Consider the following 25492-nt stretch of genomic DNA (forward strand, 5'->3'; position numbering starts at 1 on the left):
TGTATGTAAATAATCATTAGTCAGAGAGGAAATTGTGGTGGGGAGGATGTTACACGTTCCAGGGGAAAGGTCCTGCACGCTGTATCAAATTGAGAGGCCGCAGGACGAATTTCATTACACGTTATTACTGGTTGCGTGATAAATTTAATTATTTAATACATTTAATTAAGCCTCTAAGACGGTCCCAGGATTAGTTTGGTCAAAACTAAACTGTACATAAACATTGGACCTCTCTTTACATCACTCTAAAAAGAGTGTTCTGACATGACTAACATTTCTCCATTCTATGTGTCACGTTCAAGTCACCGAAACCGATCTGAAAGTCTTCCCTTACCCCAGGAAATAGTGTCTAGACACTAGACACAAACGACCTATATCACATTGTAAAAGTTCGATTTTTTAGGTATGAAAGAAGTATCTAAACGTTTCTTCGACGAAATCCACCGCTTTCATCGAATCTTGAAATAAAGGTCATACCGAGACAGTTGTCTAGTCCTAGATGTTCCAACATTGTCCCCTACACCCAGAACTGGCGCCATAGAGAGTTGCAGGTTTTAAAAGCAGCCAAGGAATTCTCTGTGAACAAAAGTGCTATACATAAAAGCAGACTGTGATTCTTGTTGTGTCCGTGCGCATATGTATGGCCACATGTGTGAATGCCTGAGTGCCCGTGTGTGTGTGTTTTAAAGTACTGAACTTATACAGTCGAATTTTCATATAATTCTTTTAAAGTTTTTTTTTGTTGTTTTTTTGTTTCTTGATCTTAGAAGCTTCTATTAGAGCTCGTTAATTTGAATATCTGGAAGGTCACACACACACACACACACGCATGACAAAATTAGTTTTATGTTAATATGAACCCGTAGAAGACTAATTAATGGTCCTTGGCCTTCATCAGAGATAGATAACATAATTATTTACAGACCTTCTTAATCGTTGCATTTGGCCGAACTAATGAACGACTGAGAGTCAGTTTCCTACTCATCTTGGGGAAAATAATTCTTTATGGTGTAGTCTTTCTAAAACAATCTGCACGAAAGCAGGCAACCCGATGAATGTCATGTTAGGCAAAGAGGGCGGACAAGACCTCACATGCAGCTCCGTTGACAAACGGGAAACTTCACGACAGCAGCATCACCGTGGTAAGGAAATGGATGTGTCCTGCAAAAGGCAATAAAGTCAGAGCTCTGAGAGTCGATTTTTAAAAACATTGAAATTAAAACAAAAATTGCGACTGTCATAGCTCAGATATGAGATAGTACTGACTGAACTCAAATAGGCCAAACAAAGTTTACCGATGTCTGTTACTTGTCCATACCCTGAGGATTTCCCCGCTTAATTAACCTCTTGCCGACTCTGCTTTCAAGTTGAGTCTTCGACGGTTGAAGGAGGCCGGTTGAATTGTCTGTACTTCACCACACCTTGATAGCGTATGAGCGCTAGTTTCCTAGTTTCCCAGCCAACACACCTATATGGGCATACATTTATGTTTTGGTGACTCACATCACATCGCTCATCCTGCCTAAAAGGTAAGATAAAGGTCGTCGCCAAACCTTTTTAAGGTCTTGGGGGGATGGGGGATGAGATGTTAGATACCTCACTTTTCCCCAACCCTCTTTGAGTGAGGTACCCATTCCCGACAGCCTTCTCTATTGGGCGGAAGTTTTCTGCACCACATGGGTATCGAATAAAAATAATAATAATATGCAAAATTTGTAAAAGGCATACTCACACTCCTAAGGAGTGCTTAAGAACAAGAACGAAACATGAACAGCATACAAGGGACAGGAAAACAAACAAATAACATATGAACTATAAAATATTAAACAACATTACTAAACGAAGAATAAAATCAGATACAGAAAACATAAGGAGGAATCCAAATGACAAGAAGTGAGAGTAACATGATATTGCAAAAGGAAGGGTGTGAAAAAGGACTAGCATTATGAGAAAGGTTTTAATTGGGAGTAATGTTTACGGAAGAGGTGTATTTTTAGTGCATGTTTAAAGGATCCAATAGTGGATAGGTGGTGGATATGGAAAAGGAAAGAGTTCCATTGTTTCACTGCACAATAGCCAAAACCCTTGGGGCCATATATTGTTGGTTTGGTGACAGGAAGAGACGATCATTAGACGAGGAGTGGAGTTGTCTTGCTAGGATGGAAGGGAAAAGCAGTTCAGAGAAACAATCAGGGCAGGTGCCAGCAAAGAAATTAAAACACAGCACGGACAGTTTGTAGGATGCGACAACGGATGGGAAACCAGTGTAGAAAACGAAGGAGAGGGGTGGCGTGGTCCCGTTCCCTATCTCTAAGCACCAGACATGCAGTAGAGTTCTGTCCTTTCTGGAGTTTGTGAAGAAGGTATTCAGGGCAGCCAGCAGGCAATGAGTTAAAGTGAAGTGTGGATAAAACAAACACACAGACAAGAGTATTGGTAGCGCGCGTAGACAGAATGTGACGGATGGAAAATTGACATAACAATAACAACAATTTATGTTTGGCAAACAGATCAATACAGAAATAAACGTAAATCGGGGGGAAACAGGAGTAAATGTCAACAGACGAAGCAGATGTGTTTATGGGCACAGCGACACGCATCGGCTGTTTACCGCTTACCAGGGAGCACGTGCAGGGAGTAACAATATTGTCTAATACGCCGTCGCTACAAACACTGCTCATCGACGATGTGATGCGAACCGAAGGGTCGTAAGCTGTCAAACAAAGTCTAGCCTTGCTGACCTAGTGCCTGTTTCACTGACAAACAGCCTCTTGACTAACAATTTGTCGGGAAGGAAATGCTATTAATTGCCCAGTCGGGACTGTCGCATCGAATCCCATCTTGTCACATCAGTCAACACAACAGCAGACGACATACTCCACAGTGACTGCAGGCTATGCTTTTTCTTACTACGGCTATCCCACCGGTAGCCTCCATAGCTCAGTGGCTAGAGCACTGGTCTTGTAAACCAGGGGTCGGGAGTTCGATCCTCCCTGGGGGCTCATGTTATGTTTTTATTGTAATTATATACAATTATTTTTCCTTTTTTATATTTCTACTTTTCCTCTTTTTCTCTTCCGTGGCAAAGTAGTGTGCTTGCCTGACCCTGAGGCTGGGAGACACGATGAAACTTTCTGTTCATCCATACAACGCTTAGAATATAGAAGTTCAACTTGTCTATTCTTTCCATTATTACTCATAACCTTAGAAGTTCAGCTTGTCTATTCTTTCCATTATTACTCATAACCTTTTTTTAACAAGCATTTTTTAATATACGGAACGGTATTTTTTTAAAGTCACTGCCAGTGTCAAACCAGCCCTGCGTACCGCAACGCGGGCGCACGCGTGCGCACGCGGGCGCTTACGACGGGCGGGCCGTACCGCAGCGAAATTTGAGTGAGCGCACGCGGGCGCACGCGTACTTGCTTGAGAGGTACTACGCCACGGGCGCAAAGATGGCCGCCATGGTTGTAAAGTTTAGGCGTGTCGATGATATTCACGGTGGATCTTCTAATAAATAAGTATTTTGCGATAGATAAATATATACGACGACAAAGAAGTGTATTAAAAGTTCAGATTTCATCGTCATGTCTTTCTAGAGATGGTAGATGAATTTGCCTTCGATCTTGAAACTCCGAATCGGGACCACAACAACAGAAAGTCTGCTCGTCGTTTGTTTTTACGTGATATACTTGACTACCGCATTGTTCTTTCCACATAATCTTTAATTCTTATGGACTTTTTTTCCTCTTTTAGTTCCCAAATGAATGCCACTAGAAGTATATTGTTTGGCGCTGCAATAGATTGCTTCTATTAATTAGTCGTCGTTGTCAAATGTGTCCATCAACAAAATTATATTCTCGACTTCGCTGTCAGCCGCCATTTTAACAGGCGCCCACGGTGGGCGAAGGGTATCACAAGCTCTTTAGGGCGTGAGTGAGCGCCCGCGGGCATCCGCGGTGAGCGCCCGCGTTACGGTACGCAGGGCAGACATTCAGCAAAGTGTCCACAAATATTTGTGTTACTTGGGCTGTGTTTGTAACTTGTTTTGTTTGTGCCCCAGTCTTTCAGAAAAATCTGCTAAGGCGTGTAAGACAAGCAAAGATCTCTGTGCAAAGGCAACAGTTTATATAGTTACTTGAAAAATAAAACTGAAAAGACTGCCAAGTGACACAGGGTAGATCCTGCTACACAGTCTACACAGACATAAATTAAGGTTGAGATATTAATTACAGTCACAGGAATGTTATCAGGAATGGCGAAAGCCATCAAGACCATACAAGTAACAGGACCTGAGGGCTGGCCAGGTTTATCTGCACGCGGTAACGACAGAAATGAAAGACGAGCAAGACGAGCTCCGCGTCACGTGACACAGGACAGCACGTGCAGTGACTACACCCTCGGGCTATCTCGGTGGTCGAAGGAAGAATTGACGCAGGGATGATCTAGCACTGAGAGACAGACGCGCAACCCTTCTACACTCACACAGTCGAGCTGTAACAAAGCTCGCTTATTGTCGTTTTGCGGACCTCGGGGTGACAGCTGAAACTGTCAAATCGATGTTTACGACGACGAACAACATCTGCTTACGGTTGGTGTGATGGAGGAGGTGGGTGAGAGATTGGTGGTGGGTGGTTGCGTCTTCCTTCATCTCACTGACAGATCATGACACAATCGACTCACATATGTTTCCTTATCGGTGACACTTATCTCTACTTTCACACATAGCTAAGTTTAGGATTTTCTCAGCAGTTGGAAAGTTGAAAAAAAAAACTCACACAAACTAACACCTTCCCCCTCAAACTTCTCGTCTGCTTCGCTCCCACACACTCGCACGCACAGCCACGCGCATTCATCGTGCTGACTGCGGCTATTTATTGTACTGCGCGCAAACAACTTTGCTCGGGTCATTTGATGATTCACCGGTGTACGAACTCAAGTGGGGAAAGGCTGGGGAGGTACAAGGTGACAACTCGGGGCCGACTGGCAATCGTCTGTACCTGGCCACCTGACGTCACAAGGCTTCCGGTCGAGCGTAGCGTGTCAAGACAGTGTTGATGTGTTCCCGTGTCACGCACACTTCAAAGTTCGCAGTGGCCTCGCAGCGATATTAATATCTCCTCTTGTGTCTTCCTGGCTTGTTGGCAGTCTTTGTGAAGTGCTGATAGGGTCCCAGGCCCCAGTCGGGGGCCATGAGGCTGGGAGTTGAGCGGATATCGAACATGGCGCTTCAGCGTGTCAAGTGATATCGATAACGCCAGTGTCACTGTGTAGAAATTACTCCCGCGGCTCGGAGATGGGAGAAGAAAAGACAGTGGCGATGTTGGAAGTAGACCTGGAGGAGAAGGACAACATCATTCGTAAACAAGCTGTGAGGATACTGGCCTTAGAAGAGGAGTTGGAGAGGGTGAAGCAAGAGCGGGACGATGCTATTCGAAAGTTTACAAACTTGACTCAGCCGCAAGTGTCCCAGACAGAGAACAACACGGATATTGACAGTGGAAGGTAAGTTCTAAGGTCCAATATTCAAAATAACTTATAAAACTGATTAAAACTCTTAGTATTTATTTTTCCTGAAAGATCTGAGGCCATTTGGGATAATATGGGATAATGTGCTTTCTTATAGATTCGAAGAAAAACACATTAAGAAACATGACTCTACTTATTCGGTTAATAAACTTAGACAAAACCCATCACACAGTTCGGCCAAGTTAAATAATACATTCATCCTTTGAGAGAACTTATGCCGGTGTTGTAGTAATGATATCCATTGTGTCGGGGAGGGCGTGTGTATGTAAGAAAGAGTGTATTGTGTCTGCTGTTTGTTGTACACACATACATATGTTCCGAGAATTTTGCCATTTTCACATTCATTTACTGCTGCATTTCGAGGCTGTGGGCAACATTAACAGCCATCATAGGCATCTCATCAACTAATCTTCTACTTCACATTATTTAACATTCATGTTTTCAAAACATATTTCTTGTTTTTAAATATTCAAACTTAAAATTGTTTTTCCTCTGTCACTTCCTTGTGTTTAACTTGAGTATCTCATACAATTTTATATTCACATACTAAACTTAGCTGGATCTATCACCACTGGATTGGAGTACATCACAATTCTCATGTCTATAATAGTTTTGTATACATCATCCTATTTTAATATTTATAAATTTGTTATGCATTACAGGGTTACTGAATGAAAACTATGCTAGGTGTAGCTAGGTGTACCTGTATCTGTTTCATCCTGTAAAAATATTAGATATCATCCTAACTCAGAGTAGATAATATGAGCAAACAACATATCTTACATACATGCTGCATTTTCTCAATGCAAAATTTTAAACAAATTCATGTCAAGGTGACTTTTGCAGATGTATACCATTTAGATAAGCATAAGTATCATTGTATTTGTCTTGAGTCAAATGACTGGTCATAAAAGCAGTTGAAACATTACACGCTTTAATGTTGAGCGTATCGTGACTTGTGAAAATAGGTACTGCTTTTTTCAGGAAATGCTAACATGCTTGAATCCACTAATGCAGTGAAAGAGTTGAAATTCACATTCTCAGACAAAAGACTGTGGGGATGGCTTCAGCTCCTGAAAATTTCAGCAAAGGATTGAAATCTTTGCTGGAATTTTTGGTTTGTTTTTAACTTCTAAACACTTGCATAAAATCATTTAGCCAACAAGCTGGTACCCTGTAAAGATTAAACTGGTTTCTCTACAATGCAAGCTTTTTCTCACACAGATTACTGGCATATTTTTCTGCTAAAGATCTTCTGTGTATTTTATATAATCAGTGCACTGTTGATTTGCTGTTGTTTGCATGTTGTTTTAGTTCATTAAGCCTATTATGTAATTATTCTGTTGACCGATGAGTCTTAATGAGGGTACCAGCATCAGTTCAATGCATAGGAAATGTCACTAGAGTCCATTAGAAGACTCATTTCTATATTGGATCACTTTTTTTGGGGGGTGGATGGGGGGGGGAGCTGAACATCTTGAGATACCCCTCAACATTTTTGATTAGATAGTTGAGCATTTTCTTTGTCCAGGTGGTATTCATATAACATGGGTTTATAATTGTCTGAGAAAGATTATTGATGCGAGCTCTATGTAGTGATATGCTGATGATTTATCATCAGATGCTTAATTTTTTTGCACTTGTATGCCTGATTTTACATTTTATTAACCAAATATAAGGAAATTAAAGTTATATGTGATAATGGTCATGGGGAATCATTGCTTTTCACATCAATAGTTTTACTTCTGAAGAGAAGTGAATAGCACAGTTTATAATAACAGCTACTCAGAGTTGACGCCTAGGATTTCAGTTTGGTTTAAAACCTGATTGCTACATTCTAACCAGTTTCTTTGTAAAGAGTGTATTTTGGGCTGTTGCACAGTTATGTGCTGTGAGAAGGGTGGGAATGTGTGTGACAGAAAGAGATTACTGGTGCAAGACCTTTTATGTATAGTGTTACTAAAGCAACATAAGGACCACTTGGTACAAGGCATATTGATTTACTTTATGCAACACCAGTTTCTTGCAGTTGCAAAATGGTTATACAAACAGAACACTTTGTACTGTGAAACATAGTAAACTGTCTAGACTTAATATCATTATTTGATGGTTGTTTTCACTGTCTTTTATGTCAATTCACTGTGTGTTGTAAAACAGGCACAATGGTTCTAAGATCGCAAGCAAATATATAAATTTACTATAATATTTTGTGTAGGTATAAAATGTATTAAGAAAACCTTATGGTTTTATGAAAGATACTGTTTAAAGAAGCTGTAAACATATGTTTTCTGGATTAGTTTGGTTCTGGAAGTCTGCTTAAATTTGTTGTTAAGCATATTCAGACTATGAAGGAAGATAAGATTTCAGCCACTTCGGTCTTGTTCTTGGAAGTCCCTGTAATCTCAGAATTCAGTGCATAGACCAAAATATACGCTTTTTAAAGTAGAACACAAAATTGATTTTTCCTGTTAAGTTAATCACAGCGTTTAATAAAATTTCAAAAATCTTTAGTGAGATGTTCTGGTATCTTTGTGTAATTTAATGTAAGTTATATTAACCTTTAGCATTTCTTATACATCAGATTTTATAGAAATGCTGATGCCACTATGTCATCTGACATCCAATTGCCTTTTCAAAGCATTTATTGAATGGTCAGAATCTTAATTTTCCACGTGTCAATAGTGTTTTTGTGAATCATGTTGATTTAAGATAAGTGAGCTAGAACATTTTTAAATAAGTTGATAGCTACCTAAAGATATTTACTAAAGCCTCAGGCTCTTCTGCAAATGGTAGAGGGGGAGGGGGCCAAACCCTAAATAACTATGTGTTGTTTATTCGTGTTATACACACATGCATAATTATCAAGAATGAAAGCAATGCAAGCTCTGGTCGGTAAAGGGAAGTCAGAGAAAGCTCTGACTATACTGTTTCACAGTTTGTAGTCTCCCTTTGTATTCTATACATATAAATTATTGTCGTCGCACCTTGACAGTGATTATATTTTTGCCATTTTAAGTTAGAGTCCTGAGATAAACAATTTTTATTTGTATATTGTTTAGGAATGTGGGCATTTTTTTAAAAAAGGAAAAAAAACGATGTTTTGTTATCATTGAGACGATAACAGATAATTTTGTTGTTTTTTTTTTAGACAAATTTTATTGCCAGCACACAGAGCCTGTGCACCTACGTTTTTTCGTACGAGGGAAGAAAATGCATAAGAAGATGGCAAATAGTTTTTATGTCTGCTGCAACATCCATTAGGAATTGAAAGTCTAACCGACAAATGCAACTTACAGCCCCCCCCCACCTCCCAAAAAAGGAATGTATTCCTAGAGTTGGAAAACTTAACAAAGCTGGGGTTTCAAATATTCAAATTTAGACACTGATTGTACAGAAGTAGTTTACTGTTCTTAATGTGTCCTATTTTCTTAATTACTTCTACAGTTGTATGCCAGTGATAGGGCAGTATCTCCCTATCACCACTGCCACCCATGATAATTATCTTGCATCTTGCAGTTTCGATGGTGGGGTGTTTGTTACTTGTTTGTTTATCTTGATCTTCGTCATTTACTCTCTTTCTAAACTCTTCTTTTTAAATTTCTTTCATGATGTCGTAAAGTGCTTTGGCTATATGCATCAGCTTTAATCATTTAATTTGGATCTTCCCATCAGAACTGAGTTCCATGTGCCTTGCAACATGCTTGGTCTTGCTGTTTGCTGGCATGGTTTACTCCAGCATTTTAGTAGCTGCTGCCAGATATAAATGTTTCTAATGCCTGGTAAAGTCCAGAACCTTTCTATCTGCAAGCCATCTCTTCCATAGAGACTGGAATGTTCTATAACTTTTTTAAGGGTTTATTTGTTATCCTTATATTTATAATCCTTTCCCAGACAGCAGTTATAAATTTTAACTGCATACACATGGCTGCTCAAAGTGGCATTAAAAATTCTCTGGTGTATAGCCAGCTCATGCTTCATTATTAAAAAAATTGTATCTGCTGCTATGGTCATACACCTTGATTATACAGTTGCCTAGCACTAGGTCATATTTCAGATAAGGAGCGGACTTTTTCAGTTTGATTAATGGCCTTTGATGCTCTGAGATATTTTGGAGCTATTTTTCATGGTTCCGAGCTCTTCGTAGTTTTTGTTTGGTTTTATTGTCCTGTTCATTTATCAATTTTGTTTGGTCAAGGCATGATAGCTCAATCCAAAAGCCATATTTTCTCGTTCAAAGTGCTTTTTTGATGTAAAAGTGTGTGAGTTTGCACTCGGTTCATAGATTTGTACATGCAAAATGCACAAAATAATCGGGCATACAGAGAGCAAGCACCTCGAATGCACAAAGCTGCACAAGGACATAAATAAGTTGTTTACTTGTATTCGTTGTCTGATGAAGCAGAGTGCTGTCAGCTTCGCCTGTTCACCCAGGAGTTAACAGTGGAAACACGGGTGTAACCAAGCATTATAATACGAACATGGCAGGGTTAGACCGGCAGAGCCAGGCAGTCGGGCCTCCGCCCAGCAGGCATCGATTCACGCATGCGTAACAAAGCTGTCACGTGAGACAGACTGTCAACGCTGTTGGTGTCACTGACCTGTCACTTCCACCTGCAGGGGAGGGTTCGTGACAGGGAGAGCTGCAGGGGCTGGTAGCTGTCGCTGTGACCACCAGAGGTCGTGGATGACAAAAAAAAAAAAAAGTGGTGCATGGGTGCTGTGTGCTGTGTGCTCCGGAGCTCGCAGTTCGCTCTCCGCTCTCCACGACAAACGTTAAACAAATGCAATCAAATCCTCTCCCCCGACTTTCCCACGTCAGCCTCCGTTGTGTGTGTATAGCTGTATATAAATAACACTGTGTATAACTATAAATAGTGTAATATAGGGAAATATCGATTCAGTTTCGCTTTTGCCCTCACCGTAACACATCCACTGTACAACAACACGTGCACTGTGCAGGTGCAGTCACACGCACTTCTAATTATAGCAGTGGTTTGTTCTCATCACTCCCATGGGCAGAATGCAGTGCCTGCGCTATTACGGTGTGAACATTGCTGCTTACCTTTCGTGCCAGACACCTTGTTGCGTCACCTGTGTAAACACAATCCGCGGACTAGCACGCTGTCCGTTTGTCATTTGTAGGACAGCGGTAAAGTTTACAGGTGGCACTTCCCCCCGCCCGGCTTTTCTCGGTAACTATGACGAGCAAGCACAACGTTTGCTCGGGGACAGATCGGCGGAAAAGCTGTGCAAAAAGGAAAATTAAAAAAAAAACAACACACACACACCTGGAATGTATTTTGTTTATATATCCAAATAATTTGATTGTTATTAACCGGAATCTTAGAGGGGGTACATGAGTTTAATTCGTATGTTAGAAGTTTATCAATTTTACAATGATAATAGTGTGTGAATTAATGAAAAATGCTGAGAAATTTGACTCTGTTTTAGTTTTATGATTTGTGAGTTGTTTTTTAAAATTCTCGGATACACAAAACATAGAAAATGTACATAAAAATAAAACCGCTGTTGTTTGTTACTGGTTTCATGTCCTGCCCTTCATCATCCTTTCTAAATTTCTTAATATTCTCTGATGCCATGATCTTGTGGCTTTGATATTTTATCAGAACAGAGTTGCATCTGTCTCCAGCATTATAGTCACTGCTGCCAGATACAAATGTCTCTGATGCTTGTTACTTGTGTATACGAAATATTTCAGATAACTCTGATAGCGACAAAACATAACATAAGAGTTGAAAAGGTGCAACAGTTAACAGAACCTTTGGGAGAACAATCACTTGTTTTAATATCTAACTACAGTTATGTAGGTTACTAGGACAGGTAGATCTTTACAGCCTTAGTGTTTAAGGGCAGCTGATTTTTTTTAGCAGCTAAGGTGATGAGAGATTGACAAAGAAATATGTATACATTGTCTTGGATGACCCTTTTTACTGATGTACTCTTAAATGTAATCTTATGTGTATATGTTGTTTTTCTTATTCAGTTATATGCTGCACATCTATATATATTTTATGTTTTGTATATCTGAGAATTTTTAAAACCTCTTAGTCCTTGCAGTCCATGACTGATGTTCCAGCATCGACATATTTAGGGACCAAAGGTGGCTTTTTAGCACTTTTAAAACAAAAAAGGAAATAGAGAAAACAAATACATTTTAGCATTGAATGCATGATCTTGTCAAAGGCAAAATTGTGTATTTAATAAATTTTGTGACCTAAGCCGTTTTTTTTTAACTTCTTGTGCAGTTTTCCTAAGTACTGTCTCTTGAATGGGTACATGATGTCATTGTGACATGTCCAGCATGTAGAACAACATGGCAATCGAAGTGTCTTATAAGAGTCATGAGGCATTGTCACCAACTGCAGATAGCAATTTTGAACCTGGCGATCTTCGGTCTGACCATGTCACGACACCAGCCTGCAGCCAGGCCCATGTGTCTGCGTCTTGGACCCTTGAACAAAGGTCAAGCGCGGCCAAGATGTTGTCGTATGAGTCTTACATCTTACAGCATCAGCTTCAGAAGCCTCAGCTGCTGACAGAAATGTGAAGGGCGATTTTTTCTCATTGTGCTGCATGTGACCTACTATGTCCGTCGTTTACTGACCACACACCACTCTCCCTGTAGTCGCAGCTTCATCATGCTGTTACAACCCTACCCCTCCCCCCTCCAACCCCACGCGAAGCCCCGCGTTCCCCTTGGTCGCTGATGACACCTGTTGTATCAACTTTCGCATGATGCAGTGTGACAGGTAGACCAGTTTGCGCTAAACACCTTGGCTGTTGCGCCACCTGCGAACAAACGGGATGGCCATCTCGCTCGTGTTGACCCCTTGACTCCTCATCCTATTAACCGTTTGACCGGTCGCAGTGTGTTTGGGCGTGTCCGTAACGAGGTTCTTTCAGAGGTGTTTATAATTAGTGGTTAAACGTGCAGAAGTGTGCAGACGAGTCTGTAACGGCGTGAGTGAAGACACGATCCTGCTTGTTGGCACAGAAGGGTGTGATCTCATCAGATGTCATGTTAATGAGCGGACTGGCGGAAAAGACGGGCTGTAGGATCAGGCGCTAGTAGACAGAAGCTAAACGACAGAGCCACGCGCTGCTTCATTATAAGGGTGAAGAGGTGATAGGATCGAGTTTGGAAATGATAGTTGTTCGTTAGCCAAGCTAGGAGCGAACATGGCCCGTTGAAACCGATATTTTGGGGGAGTAGACTGACATAACTGTGTCTGCGATAGGAGACCCATCGTGCTACCCTTGTGTCGCATCCCAGAGGTGGTAAACCGTGCGTGACCCTGTGTCTCACGTGTGTGTGTACATCTTGCGGGGCTGACAACCTGACCTCGTCTCCTTGGCAGTGAAGGTGACATTTCTGACGCTCGTCAGACTTGGAAAGAGTAGCGAGCAAGTCTCCCCCTTTGATGCCGTGCGTAACCGTGAAAGAAAGAATTCGGGGTCGCAGAAGAAGGAGGAATGTGGAGGAAAGATGAGACGCCGGAATTCCGCGTCCAGTTTGGAAATGGATCACGACACAAGCTCCATTTGAAACTCCCTTGCTGTTTCCTGACCTCCAACCTCTGTAGTCGTCCCCGCACCCCAGTGCGTTTCTCGTGGCTTTGATCTCTTGAGGCTGGGACCAGCGGCGCCCAACACGTCGCCTTGCTGCCCGAGGAGATGTTGATGGTGGTGGCTGGGGAGGGAGGCTCGGGGGACGTCTTGCTGCTTGCCGGTCAAGAGACCCTCCAAAGGCTGTGGTTGCCAGCAGAGAGGGAAGATCCTCGACACAACAATAGTTCCCTCTCGTGTGTCTGGTGAACCCGTCATAGCCACGGACCCCGCAAGTCGTGTTGGTGTATTGAGGTGGGCCCGGGTCACCATCTGCTTGCTGCTGTGAGCATCTCAAACATAGCGCCGAGTCGGGTACATCCTGTCAAATCTGTCCGGCGACACGAACGGAGCTGCAGGTGTAGTTTTGCCGTCCGCTGGATGTGCTGCTGTGAGGTGTCGAGCGGGTGGCGCCATGTGACCAAGTCTGCAGTGGAGCATGCGACTTTGAAGTGGTTAGGCTTTGAGAGCACATGACATCCCACTCGATACCTGTAAAATACAGCCTCTGACATACGACTTTACACAAAGCTGTGGAATACAACCTAACATAAGTGCTGAGACTGGAATATTCTGGGATGTATATCTGCGTTACTGGGTGAGTTTTTTCATTTTTTAATTCTCTAAATGTGCAGCTAAAACATCACACAAACACTGCTGAATGGAAGTGCGAGTGATCTCGTCATGATTCTTCTCTCTCTCTGTAGAGCGGGGCGCGTTGCGTGTATGCGCGCGCTAGGTGGAGGTGGGTAGGTTTTTATTGCACCACAGTTTTCCTCAGTAGCTTTGGTATCATCTGCTACTGGGCTTTATTGCTGTCTTGCAGGAGATGTGGTGTTTGGTTGTTTTTTGTCTTTTTTTTTTTAACGAGTAATAGATGACGTTAGGTATTAGCTTTCTCGGGTCATGTCTTTTTTTTTAAATGTCAATCCACATCTGCCACACCCTGAGCTCTGTCTTCCTCTGTATCTCTGCTTCTTTCTCTCTCCCGTTCCCCTCCTGCTCTCTTTGTCTTAAGACAATGAAGCAGGAGCTCAAAATACTCGGTCTGCTTTTGTCCGATGACGTCTTCGGAGCCGCTTATAGCTCGACGCGAGTTGTCCGATGACGTCATCACAGCAGCACGTGGCGCTGCGTGTGCCGGCAACTGCCATAAAAAGTTGAGGTGGCGCTCTAGTTACGTAACCAAGCTCTCTATCTCTCTTGCGCGCGCGCGTGTGTGTGTGTGCCAGTGGCATAATGAAAGTGCATGTAGCCCAATGACAATGCAGTTTTACAATCTCAGGTGGCTTTCGTTTGACGCAAAAGTCCTGATGTGTGGCATAACGCTGCCTTCCTGTCTGCTTGCTTCGGACATTAATCAAGAACCGTATTCAAACTGACGTCTCTGAACATGCTGACGAAGATAAAACTGGCCACCCACTGGGTTTGCTGACACGAAACAACCTCCACCTGTTCTCGTGAGAGCCCGGGCTAGGGGTTTCACCTGTTGCGGACGTCGCACATTGCTGCTTGTTTAGTCGCCGCCGCAGACTTTAGTGGCGAGTAGGGACTGTTCTATCCACTGACTTCCATAAACCCCACCCTGTAGGCAGCCACACCCCTTCTTGCGACGCCGGGAGGTGGAGGAGGAGGAGGGGTGGTAGGGGGTAGACGGGGGAGGTCTGGCACCGTTCTGCGGGCGGAAGCACGCGTGTGTCGTGTGGTCGTACCGATCTCGCCTTTCTCCCCCTTTGCGCGTGCCTAGAGACACTTGCACGAGCGTTCACACCTGGTAATCGTTACCACCGCCACCCTTGTGTGTCTACCGCCTGCGACGCAGGCACCCCCCAGTACCCCGACGGCGAGGTGAACGAGTGAGACGGCATGGCACTCTCTCGTGTCGAGAGTTGCCAGTCTGGAAGACGTCCCCTACCACACACGCACACACAAGCCCCTACCTCCCCCATCCCCCACAATACCCTCCTACCCCCTATAACGGGTCGGTATCTTGTTCGTCACGCGAAAGAACACCTTCAGCGGGTGTCGTTCTACATCGGCGCGCGACAAGTCACCTGGTGGCTGGCTCACTGCCGGAACTGGTTTGGCCTCTCTCTGAGAAGCTGGTATTCAAGGAGACTTAAGGGACGAAGCTGAGTGTATTGTGTTTTTACCAGACAAAAAGTGTGCATTGGACAGCGAGGGCCGTGGTCTGGCCATTTGCGCAACTGGCCCGTCAGCCTCCTTACCTCCGTGGTATTTGCGTGCAGTGTTGGCATTGCAGCTCCGCAGGGCAATTAGTGGAAAGTTGCTTGCTAGTAAGGTTTTTGTCCCCTGCCTCCCCCTCTCCCCGGGTGCTCTTCGGCCGTTTGGCGAGCAAGCGACAAGAACTCATTAACTTCTTTGCCGACAGCTTCCGAGATGAACTTTCCGACTCCGTCACAACTGTCGCCATCAGGTATTGTTGGTGTAAAGTCACGTTTGACTTTGCTATGGAGGAAGACACGGAGTTAAAAATTGTACACCGGGCGTTTAACCCAACACAGGATGTGAGAGTGGGCACGTCGGCTGCTGATGATGGGATTTTCTAGCTTCTTTTCCTGCTTCAAGCGCTTTGCGAGTAACATGAAGAGGTGGCTGTGGAACAAAGAAGCTAGTGACACGGTGGAGCTAATCTGGTGAGCTTGTTTCCTATTTACACCTTTCTCACACCTGCTTTTTGGAAAAGGGGGTAGAGGGTGCATGGTGGGGAGAGGTTTGAGGCAAGTTCAGTCAACACAACTGTGTGGGTGTGTGTGCTTTCTCTCTCTCTCTGTGCGTCTGTTTGTATCCGTCGTGACACGTATGGGTTGGTAAGTTCTTCGATCTTTCGCACTGTGGTGGAAGGGGATAATGGGAGGGAAGGAAACTGAGGTATCTGTTTAAAAAAAACAACAACAACAAAACACCAAACCGACATCCAACACCCGGTCCTGAACAGGTGTCACCGACAAAATCTGAACCGTGACATTTTTTCACTGCATAGGTGACAGGTGTCTTAGCCATATTACCAGGTGCCCCAGTTGTACTTGGTTACCTGGTTGGTTGCTTTGGCAGGAAAGTGCTTTAGAGGCGATTTCGCGGTATGAGGGGAGGGAGAGGGGGGCGGGGAGGAAATAGAAGTACCCGGAAAAAACTCGACGGCCGACCCTGCAAACAGATATCAAATACAGAGAGTGTCCCATAACGAGATCTGAAACTAGAACCTGTCACTTCAGTGTGACGTATCTGTGTCTGTATTATCTTTTATTAGCCGAGCGTTGCGAGTAGTCATTAGCCTGTCAGTGTGGCTTCAAAGGCTTCTACCTGCACTCCCTGACCGCCATCAACATTCACCGCGCTCAGCGGAAAATCGCCATCCACATCACATTGTCAGACCGAGAAATCGGCTGGTTCTTGTAGAGTTCAAATTCAGTATTCTGTTCGCCACTCTACGGGCATTAACAATGGCAGTATTCAAAGCAAGAAAACGCTGACCTTATACTATTCGGCCATGCCGAACTGACACTCAACCAGTTGGCAGTTCATAACTTTATTATACTAAACGCTTTGAGTAATCACCTACTTACACAGCATATAGTTAAGTAATCACATAATTATACATCATATAGTTTTAAAAATTGCAAGAAGAAATAACGAAGATATTAGTAAGCTTCTGTAAGCATTAACATTTCACACATTCGCAACAAAAAAAGAAAACTAATGAAAAACAAGATCATGTAAGAAGACCATTTGCCTATAATAATTGTGTGAGGTTGATGAGCAGTGAGAAGTGGGGCGTGGTCGTGAGTGTGGAGCTGATTATTCATTTTCACCGAGTCTCCATCCTTTTGTCACTTGAAAGTCTGGGTGGTTCAGTTCGGGTAAGCGGAGGCATATTTTCAGGAGCTGTCTCTGTGCACGCGCGTTTGAGATGTGAACAACAAACAGCTGGCAGGGACCAGTGACGTGAAGCAGTTGTAGCTATGGCGAGGTGACATGACCGTCCAGTAGTCATCACGACACGGTGACGCGACTGTCATGTAGTAATCATGGTGACGCGACAGTAATTATGTTTGAGAGAGAGAACTGCAGCTCCGTCTGTCGGTCATGTATAACCGGGCCGCACTGCACGAGCGTTTGTATTTCTCCACCCATCACAGGACTCGCAGGTATTACACTATTTGTGTAGACTTTAATGTAATTTTATTTTTACTGTTCATTAAATGATTATTAAATACATTTACACTCTTCAATATTTGATTATACTTTGTCTTTTTCATAAATGCCTGGCGTTTATATTTAACTGATGGCTTAGCCCTCTAACATTCCCTATGAACTAACTTCCAGTATTTTTAATCGTGGCGACCGCCATGTTGCTTCTGGAGCAAACTCATATCTTTCTTTCTTGGCACAGTGACAGAGGGTTAACCAATGTTCACTATCTTTATTTTTGTGATGCTAGTCTGCCTTAACTGGTTTCTAGGGTTTTCTTGGAAATCGTAAATGTACAGGGTACAGAGTGAAAATTTGTAGGAAGAAAAGCACAAGTAATCTGTTAACGCGCGACAGACGACAATCCATCTGATTCAGCGTCTTTGACCTAAGAGCTGCTAATGGCGGATATCTGCTGGTCAGCAGATAGTGGTGCTTGAGGGTGGTGGTGGTGTGCAATTGATCTCAATGCAGTCGTCACCCGCAGGGCGAATTCCGTCGTTACCTGTAGGTAAAGGTCGTCCTCTAACCTTTTCAGGTCGTTGGGGAGGAAGGTGTCAGAGACCTTGGTTTTCTTGGGGCCAGCTTTAGCTGAAGGCTGTACCCAACTCCTCTCTCTCGCTGCCTTACCTTCCCCAACCCTCTGTGGAGTCAGGTACCCATTCCCGCCAGCTGGGTATCGAACCAACACGCCTCTCAGTTCGGACGCCAGCTCTATAACCACTCGGCTATCCGCTTCCTGACCTGTTCTAGAGGGGATTATAGGGGTGGATGGGAACTGTAGCGTTGGTTAATCATCAAACGGTGATGATGTCCTCGCTGTTTGACCGTTTGCAGTATTCAAGGGCATATTCTCAATTTGCGCTAAACTGGAGCACCTACATTTTTGGATAAGTCAAAGAGGTTGGTAGCGAAACAGCAGACGATGTTGGAAAGTTTCCAACGAACGACACATAGAAAGTAACACAAGCCTGTCTTTCGGTTCACGCAGTTCATCATCTGATGTGTAAGATGAACCGCAGAAGCTGTTTACGACCGTAGTTAGGGCTTTCCTCGCACGGTCCTGAGATAATACGAGATAGCATCACAGACTAACAAGTCATGTGATGTGTTCGGTGCAACAAACCACATGCAAAACTGAGTGGTTTGTGCAGACCCTTGTATGCTTTGTGTGTATTACATGTGATGTATTTTGTATGACTCAAGCCGAGGGTCCACATGCAAAACTGACCCATGTATACATTGCTAGGCTGGCCACATGCAGGATGCGAACCGTCTTGCATTAAAATGTTGTGCGCGCCAATCTCACCCGCCTGCCACTCTTGCTACTCCGGGAGGTTTCAGCGCCATGTGATCTGCTGGCTCAAATCACCCGCAGTCTATTGTTTGGGTGGGTACAACTAATGGCCCAGTGCAGGCGCCAGTGTGCGGCATGTGACTTGCAGGCAGTGAGACGGCCTACAAGCGGACAGAATAGCAGCGGGAGGAAGGAGAACAGGAGAGAGTTTCCCGTGGGACCGGCGTAATGACAGACAGGTGTTCACAGGACCGCGGCTAGCTTCAAGTTTCGGAGTCGAATTTTTTGTCCGGCTGTTGGCACTGTTGCTGAGTATTTTGATACAGATGTTTTTGAGCAAGGTAGTGGGACTTGGGTTATCCACCCGCAAGTCTACAACTCCAGTGCTAAGGTTAAGAGGTTATCGCAGGTACAGATTGTCCGATCGTAAAAGGTGGAGAAGTGTGTGTGGGGAGTGGGGAGGGGAATGAACAACAACAACAACAGCAACAACAACAAAACTGGAATCCCGGGTTCGTTTGCTGTCAATCCACGGGGCCAGTGTCACGGAGCTGTGTTAATAATGGTTGATGAGGGTGAATGACGACCGCTCACCATCATCGTTGCTAATCACCGTCTGCATCACCGCCTTCCCATCAGCCTCGGGAAGCTCGCCCTTGTGGAAGTAGCCCGGAAATGTGTGAAAGCCTGCTGCCGTGTCCTGAACTATCTAAGACCTCCAGCAGCTCGTTTAGACAAGCGAAACAGATCTGCTGGCCAATCTACACGAGGTGTAGACAAATATACCCAGGTGTGTTTCATGCAAAATGTGATGCCAAGGACAGCTATGCTTTCGGTTGTTTTTTTTCTTTGGGTGTTTAAGTTGAATTCTTTTGGCTTGCGAAGGTGACTACACCGTCAACAGTAGTTTTAATTTCTTGTTCATGTATTGGAGTGGGAAGGGGAAAATGGAATTTTTGGTTGTTATTTGCGTGTTTTGCTTTGCATCTGAGGGAAAAGAACATTAATTCCCATTTCATGTAGGACGTTTTCGGAGGCTCTCCTTGTCAAGGAATACCTAGCTGCCTTCACTGCGTATTTATTATGCAAGACATTGCAGAACTTAGACTGTGCCTAAATTCTTCTGTAACGAGAAAAGGTGGCTGGGTGCCTCGAAGAAAGCGAAGGAAATCAGATGGAGCTGACGAGTCATGTCTCGACGCTGAAGTGACCTTTAGCTCCGTGTGCGCTGCAATAACACTCCCCGAGCGATGCCGTCTGATCTGTTGGTGGAGGTGGAGGAGGAAGTTGCTAAAGCACCGCAAGGAAGCCTCGTACCACGTGCTGGAGTCGAAGATGGCGACGATAGGTCACGAGCACCTGGCCATCTCCTCGGACAGTCGGAGCCGGAGATGATGGAGATAGACCAGGTGGGCATGCCACACCTGTAAAGGGGATGTGTGTGCCGTCCGTGACCGCCAGGCGTCTTGATGAACGCTGACTGACAACTGTGAGTTTGTGCTCGTGTGTTTGCAGTGCTCGATGCTGTGCTTTTCAGAGAAGATGCTGTCACCCAGCGTTCTTGTGTGCTAACTTTGCTGCGGAAAGAAACTCCTATAACAAGAGAACTTGAATCTGAACTTTAAGTGAAAGTCAAAAGGTGGCCTCTTTCTCGACATTAAAGTGTTAAATAATCTGTCACATGACTCTTTTTCAAATTAATGGATTCAGAACATGGAATGCCTGTTGCGTCCTCATTTAAACTAATTTTGTTTGTCTTTAAGATATCAGTGCATATCGACATATAAAAAATATGTCCTTTTTTTTTCCTTCTTTCTCTTTCGGTTTCCGTCAACACCCAAGAGTCTCTTGACCTTTGCGCAGCACGGAAGTACAATTGTCGGCCCTGGTCAGCACCGTACCATGACTTGTAGGAACCCCTCTATCCATGTAATAGTCAGCCCCTACCCCAACCTCCCAGTGGACTGCGGAACTTGGCTCTCCACAGTAAAGAAGTTTTGGCATCATACAAGTTGTTATATCATTAGTCTTTGACCCTAACTTTTTGCCACCGTCACAGATGGCGTATGACATGCTACGCAACGGTGTAATACATTTGTTGTTAACACGTGATAAATAACCATCCACTATTTACTAGGGTTAGATTGAGGGCAAAGAATAAATTTTAGCCTGAGCGTCTGTTCTACCTCAGCAGAGGTTAAATATTGTCTGCCAGTAAATTGTTTTTATTGACAGTGATTATCGTCAACATCACAGAATACACCGTCTGCTGTGACATCTCAATAATTCTCCTCAGATGTACTTACAGGGTTTTCAGTGAGTGCTTGTTCCTGAGTTCCCTTCTTTCATCTGTCTCTCATCCTGCTTTTGACAGCAGCTCCATGCTCCTCTAAGCCCTCCTTGTAGGTGCGCTCCACTTGTGCCTGCTTGCTCCCTGAATTCGCTCCCACTCACTGGGTGTGACGGGGCTGTTGAATAAGGCCCCTATTGACTGCACGCGAGACTGGGCTCCAGTAAAGCTGTTTCTGTAGCCAGGTGGCTAGGCGCTCAAATGTGTAGGAGAAGTAAGGTCGCTGGTCAAAACCCGCTCAGGTCTCAGTCTGGGAGAACGGTGAATCACTTATATTGGCTCCCTCTTCGGCCATTAAACATTTATCTATACAGCTCAGTCTTCTCTTAAGCTTGTTCTTCTACGCCCCGTGGATTTTAGCTCTATAATTCATTTCACGCACCATTCTAGTTTTTACCTGCCAGAAGTGCAGCGTGATAACCATGTATTCGAGTCCGATTCCAGAATATTCTCTGATGCCAAGGGAGCGAAGATTTGAACAGAAGAGGCTAGGCGAGTACTGAACGAAATGAAAAGGTCCGTCGCTTTCCTGGCTTGGCAGTCCACAGCGGAAAAAGGATGAGCACAACAAATCCGAATCTGAGTGTGGATTTTCTTAGGCAGCACTCAAGTTGCCTTGCATTTGCAGCAATAGCCACATTCATAACACGTCGGCACTAATGGCGGACGAGTCCCGTCCCCTCACCCCCATCCCCTGGCATGTTTGTATGTTTGTGGAAAGCCTGTGACACACTTTTGCGCTTCCATCCGTGTCGGTACTTGACCTCATTGCTTTAATGCTGCACAGTGGCAGCACAGACGAATGAAGTTACTTCTTACTTCTCTAAACATATTTTTATCACGTGATTTTTTTCCAGAAGGAAGAATGTTCTGATTGTTTTTTTTGTTTGTTTTGTTTTTCTAACAGCCGTTGCCATGATTGCAATCTGTTGGAGTGTTGTCGTCAAGCCTCCTGTTTCTCGGTTTTGCTTTGTTGTGTTTTTGCCGTATGTTCCGCTCGTTTTTGAGTTACTGAGGTCGGTCGGCTGATTTACGTTTATGTTTTGTTCGTGTGCTTGCGCTTGTGTGCGTGTATATATATATAAAAGATAGAGAAACAGTTATCGTAGCTAATTTAGTTCTACATTTATGGTTTTGTTGCGGCTTTTTATTAGTTTAAAAAAAAACTGAAAGGCCGGAGGTGCGGTTTGTTTACGATTTATTTACCTCTGAAGGCCTGCACACGATCTGCTAGAGTCCCTCGTCGCAATAGACGGCAAACAAGATGCGTGCATCTAGGCAGCCGGATCATTAGCAAGGGGCTCCGCCGCCTCATCGTCCACGGCTTCCTGTATGTGTCGGCACGCCTGCTTCCTTCTGTTCTCGACAGCCTGCGCTTTTGCCATCCAGTCACGAGGTGCGTGCGTCCAGCGACGACGTTGTCGCGAGTCGGCCGCGTGGTTTGACGAGATCTGCAGCCTTAACGTGTCGAATTCTAGCGCCACGTGCCGTGGAGGAGTCCATCCCATCTCCACCAGACTCCGGGGAGGAGAGAGAAAAAAAAAAGTTCAGTCATTTTTTTTTTCTGTTGAGTCTGCTGTGGGGCGCTTGCCGGCAGAGTTACACGCCCTTTGTTGGCGGCAGGGGAGGCGACTCTCGTTGCAGCAGCAGAGACTATGACACAGTAGCAGACGCGACAGTACGCCATACTCAATGGATGCTATGTTCTGGAGTCACCACTCAATTATTTCACGGTAAGTTCGCAGTTAGGCTTTTCCTCGCTTATTTTTGTTTTTGTAGCGTTAGGAAGTCGTCGTGCACGCCATGCACAACTGCTGAGATCGTAATATTAAAAACTCCAGCCCCTTTGCCGGCTTTGTAGAAATTGCCCCTTGTCTCCTCTCTTCCCTCGTCCCCCCTCTACACACACACACGCTGACCCGACACGTTACTTTGTCATGTTTTGATCGTTGCTCCAAGCAGTCTGAAGGATAAGAGGACGATATCGATGTTTTGTGGTTGTTTTAGAGGCTGTTTGTTTTGTAAACATACATTCTGAGGAGCCTTCCTCCATTTTGTAAGCGGTGGTGTTATGCATGCAAAACAGTGATCGATAGGAAGCTAGTGCTGCGCTCAGTGTGTCCTGGATACTTCCAGCTTAACATGCGCACAGCTACTTTGAGAAGAGCACAAATAAATCAGAGTTAATTGGCTGTCAATGCAAGCTACAGTCATCGATGGTGTGTGAGAGAGAGAGAGGCGTGGAGGAGGGAGGGAGAATGTCAACTCTTGACAGACATTGACAAAGCTGGCCTGATCTGTGATCACAGTGTGCTCCGGGAGAACAAAGAACGGAGGGCCCAGCATGAGGCTGGAAATCTTGATCAGTTGTGAGAAACGGTACGATCGTCTGCCCGCAGCAAAGCGTTGTGACGAAGAAGGGAGGAGGAGAAAAAAAAAAATACGTGTGTAGGGGTGGGTGGGGAGATGCAGTCCAAGAGTCTAATAAGAGAGATAACATGAATCGTGCCAGCTTGCAGCATCGATTTCGGGGGCCCTCAGCATCATCTGATGTCGGGTGTGTAGGGGTGGGGGAGGGTTGCATAAATAAAAGCTTGCCTCTTGTTACGTGCTGTGAGTCATGCGCTGCCGGTAACACTGAGGCTAATTCAGTCCGCGCCGCTCCATCAATGACTGCGCCAAGGCAGAGACAATTAGGCTTGCGTCCACCAGATTCGAGTGGAGGCCACTAATGTGGAGGGCTCGGAGGGGTGGGGGAGAAGGGGCGTGGCAAGTGGGTGATGGGGCTTAGAAGGCAGGTACTTTGATGTGTTGTTTTAAAGGATTTGGTAGAGGAGTCTGGCTCGTGCCTACCTCCCCTCCTAATTTCCCCCCACCATCTCCTACTCCCCCTTCCCCACAAAAAATTATTGTCTGTAAATCATCGGATCGCGTACGGTGTAGCTGCGCCATTATTGTTCTTATCTTTGTGGTTATCGAACTTCGCAAGTGAGTTTGATTAAAGCTTGGTCCTTTTCTGTAGTAGTTGACAGAGGGCGAGACATCGCTCATTTGCTGTCGTCTTGATGTACCCAGATGCTGATTGTCTTGGTGCTACTGCCATATTCACAAATTTGAAATGCGTCTCAAACGGTTCGCAGAGCTACTTTCTAGTAACAGCGACAGCAAAAGCGGGCCTTGGCACACCCCGGACTCAGCTACGTTTGCACCGTAATAGCAGGAATCCGGAGTCATCCTTACAGACTTTGTTCGCGGGCTAACAGTGACTTGTATGCTACGTTGTTTTTGTGTGCTGTGTACCCAACAGTTTTTCTTATCCGGGTATAAATGACATTCAGGAGTACCAGGCAAGAGTGAGTTATATTCAGCAAGCAGTTTGACTGCAGCACACGGCATTTTCCATTTGCTTGTTTGCTTCATGTATGACAGGGTTAGCATTTGAGAGAGGTGGTAGTTTGGGGGAGGAAGTTGTTGATCATCTGCTCCGTGCAGGCTTCACTGGCTGTGCAGCTGTCTAGGCTGTTATCAGATGCCGTATGCACAGTCTCACGGCACGGCTAGTGTGCCCTCGCTCGCCACCAGGTAACGCTGGTGATTTGGGTTATGGACACTGAGAGAGACGGATAGATTGATGCACCCCTCTCTCTCAAACACTCTCTCTCTCCGTGTCTCTCTCTCACACAGGTTTTCATACGAATTTTTTCTCTTCCCGCCCTCCATGGGCAATTTACCCAGTCGTCTGACTTATCAGCCCGTGTATCAGCGCTGCTTGAAAGTTGAATCCTGAGTACCAGGATCTTCACACGTTGGTTCATCATCGTCAGCTGATGGCTATGGGGACTGTGGGTGGGTGGGATAGCCCGAGAATGCATGTTCTTGTGTGAGTGGTTTCATGGATCCGGAATGCTTGTGTTTGTATGAATGGCGGGTTGGATCGAAAGTGTGAGTGGTGTGCACGTGACGGCTCGGGAATGCTCGTGCGATGTTGTTTTGTTGTCAAGACTGAGCCTGTACGCTGTAGACACGTGAACGGCTATGACAAGACGATTACAGCGGTAGACGCCACGTGCTTGTGGCAGGCTGCAAGGCTTCACGACGACAACAACACTCTCACAAAGGTTGATGGTGAGCCGGTGGTGCTGGGTTCACTGCTGTGTCACCGTGACATGGAAGCAAGCCTCGTGCGCTCTGGCAGCACTTTTTGGAACTGTAACTCGGGGTAACGAGAGAGCGCAAAGCAGGAACAGTTGCCTCCCCTTAATATCGTAATTAAAGGTTGAGCGCCAGCTTATCCATATTTTTGTTTTAAGCAGATGATTTATTTCATCACTCAGCAAGCAGAGGCAAGAAAAACTAAAGTTTCAACGATTTTTGTGTTAGTTTTTTTCTGCGAGACTGCTAAAGACGTACTGCTCACCCGATGTCGGCCCGAGAACAGGAGAGAGCGCTGTTCGTTGAAGAGAGGGCACGTCTGCTTG

At 44.8% G+C, this 25492-nt stretch overlaps 1 protein-coding gene and 1 non-coding gene across 4 annotated transcripts in view; both read left to right on the forward strand.

Moving 5' to 3' along the window:
• The first annotated feature begins 2929 nt into the window (after positions 1–2929).
• Positions 2930–3002, forward strand: Trnat-ugu. The gene has a single exon. It is a non-coding gene; the product is annotated as a tRNA-Thr (tRNA).
• A 1945-nt stretch (positions 3003–4947) lies between these two features.
• Positions 4948–25492, forward strand: part of LOC112571487 (IQ motif and SEC7 domain-containing protein 1-like) — a 78165-nt gene continuing 57620 nt past the window's right edge. The window contains exon 1 of one of the 3 annotated variants that reach the window (XM_025250491.1): positions 4948–5505. In XM_025250491.1, coding sequence (XP_025106276.1) covers positions 5297–5505 — 209 coding nt within the window. In that variant the 5' untranslated portion in view covers positions 4948–5296. Of the gene's footprint in view, positions 5506–22557; positions 22748–25492 lie in introns of those variants that run through there. The other 2 variants (XM_025250487.1, XM_025250490.1) reach the window with 2 other exon arrangements.

This window comes from Pomacea canaliculata, linkage group LG9 (genome assembly GCF_003073045.1).
Source record: "Pomacea canaliculata isolate SZHN2017 linkage group LG9, ASM307304v1, whole genome shotgun sequence".
Taxonomy (NCBI): Eukaryota; Metazoa; Mollusca; class Gastropoda; order Architaenioglossa; family Ampullariidae; genus Pomacea; species Pomacea canaliculata.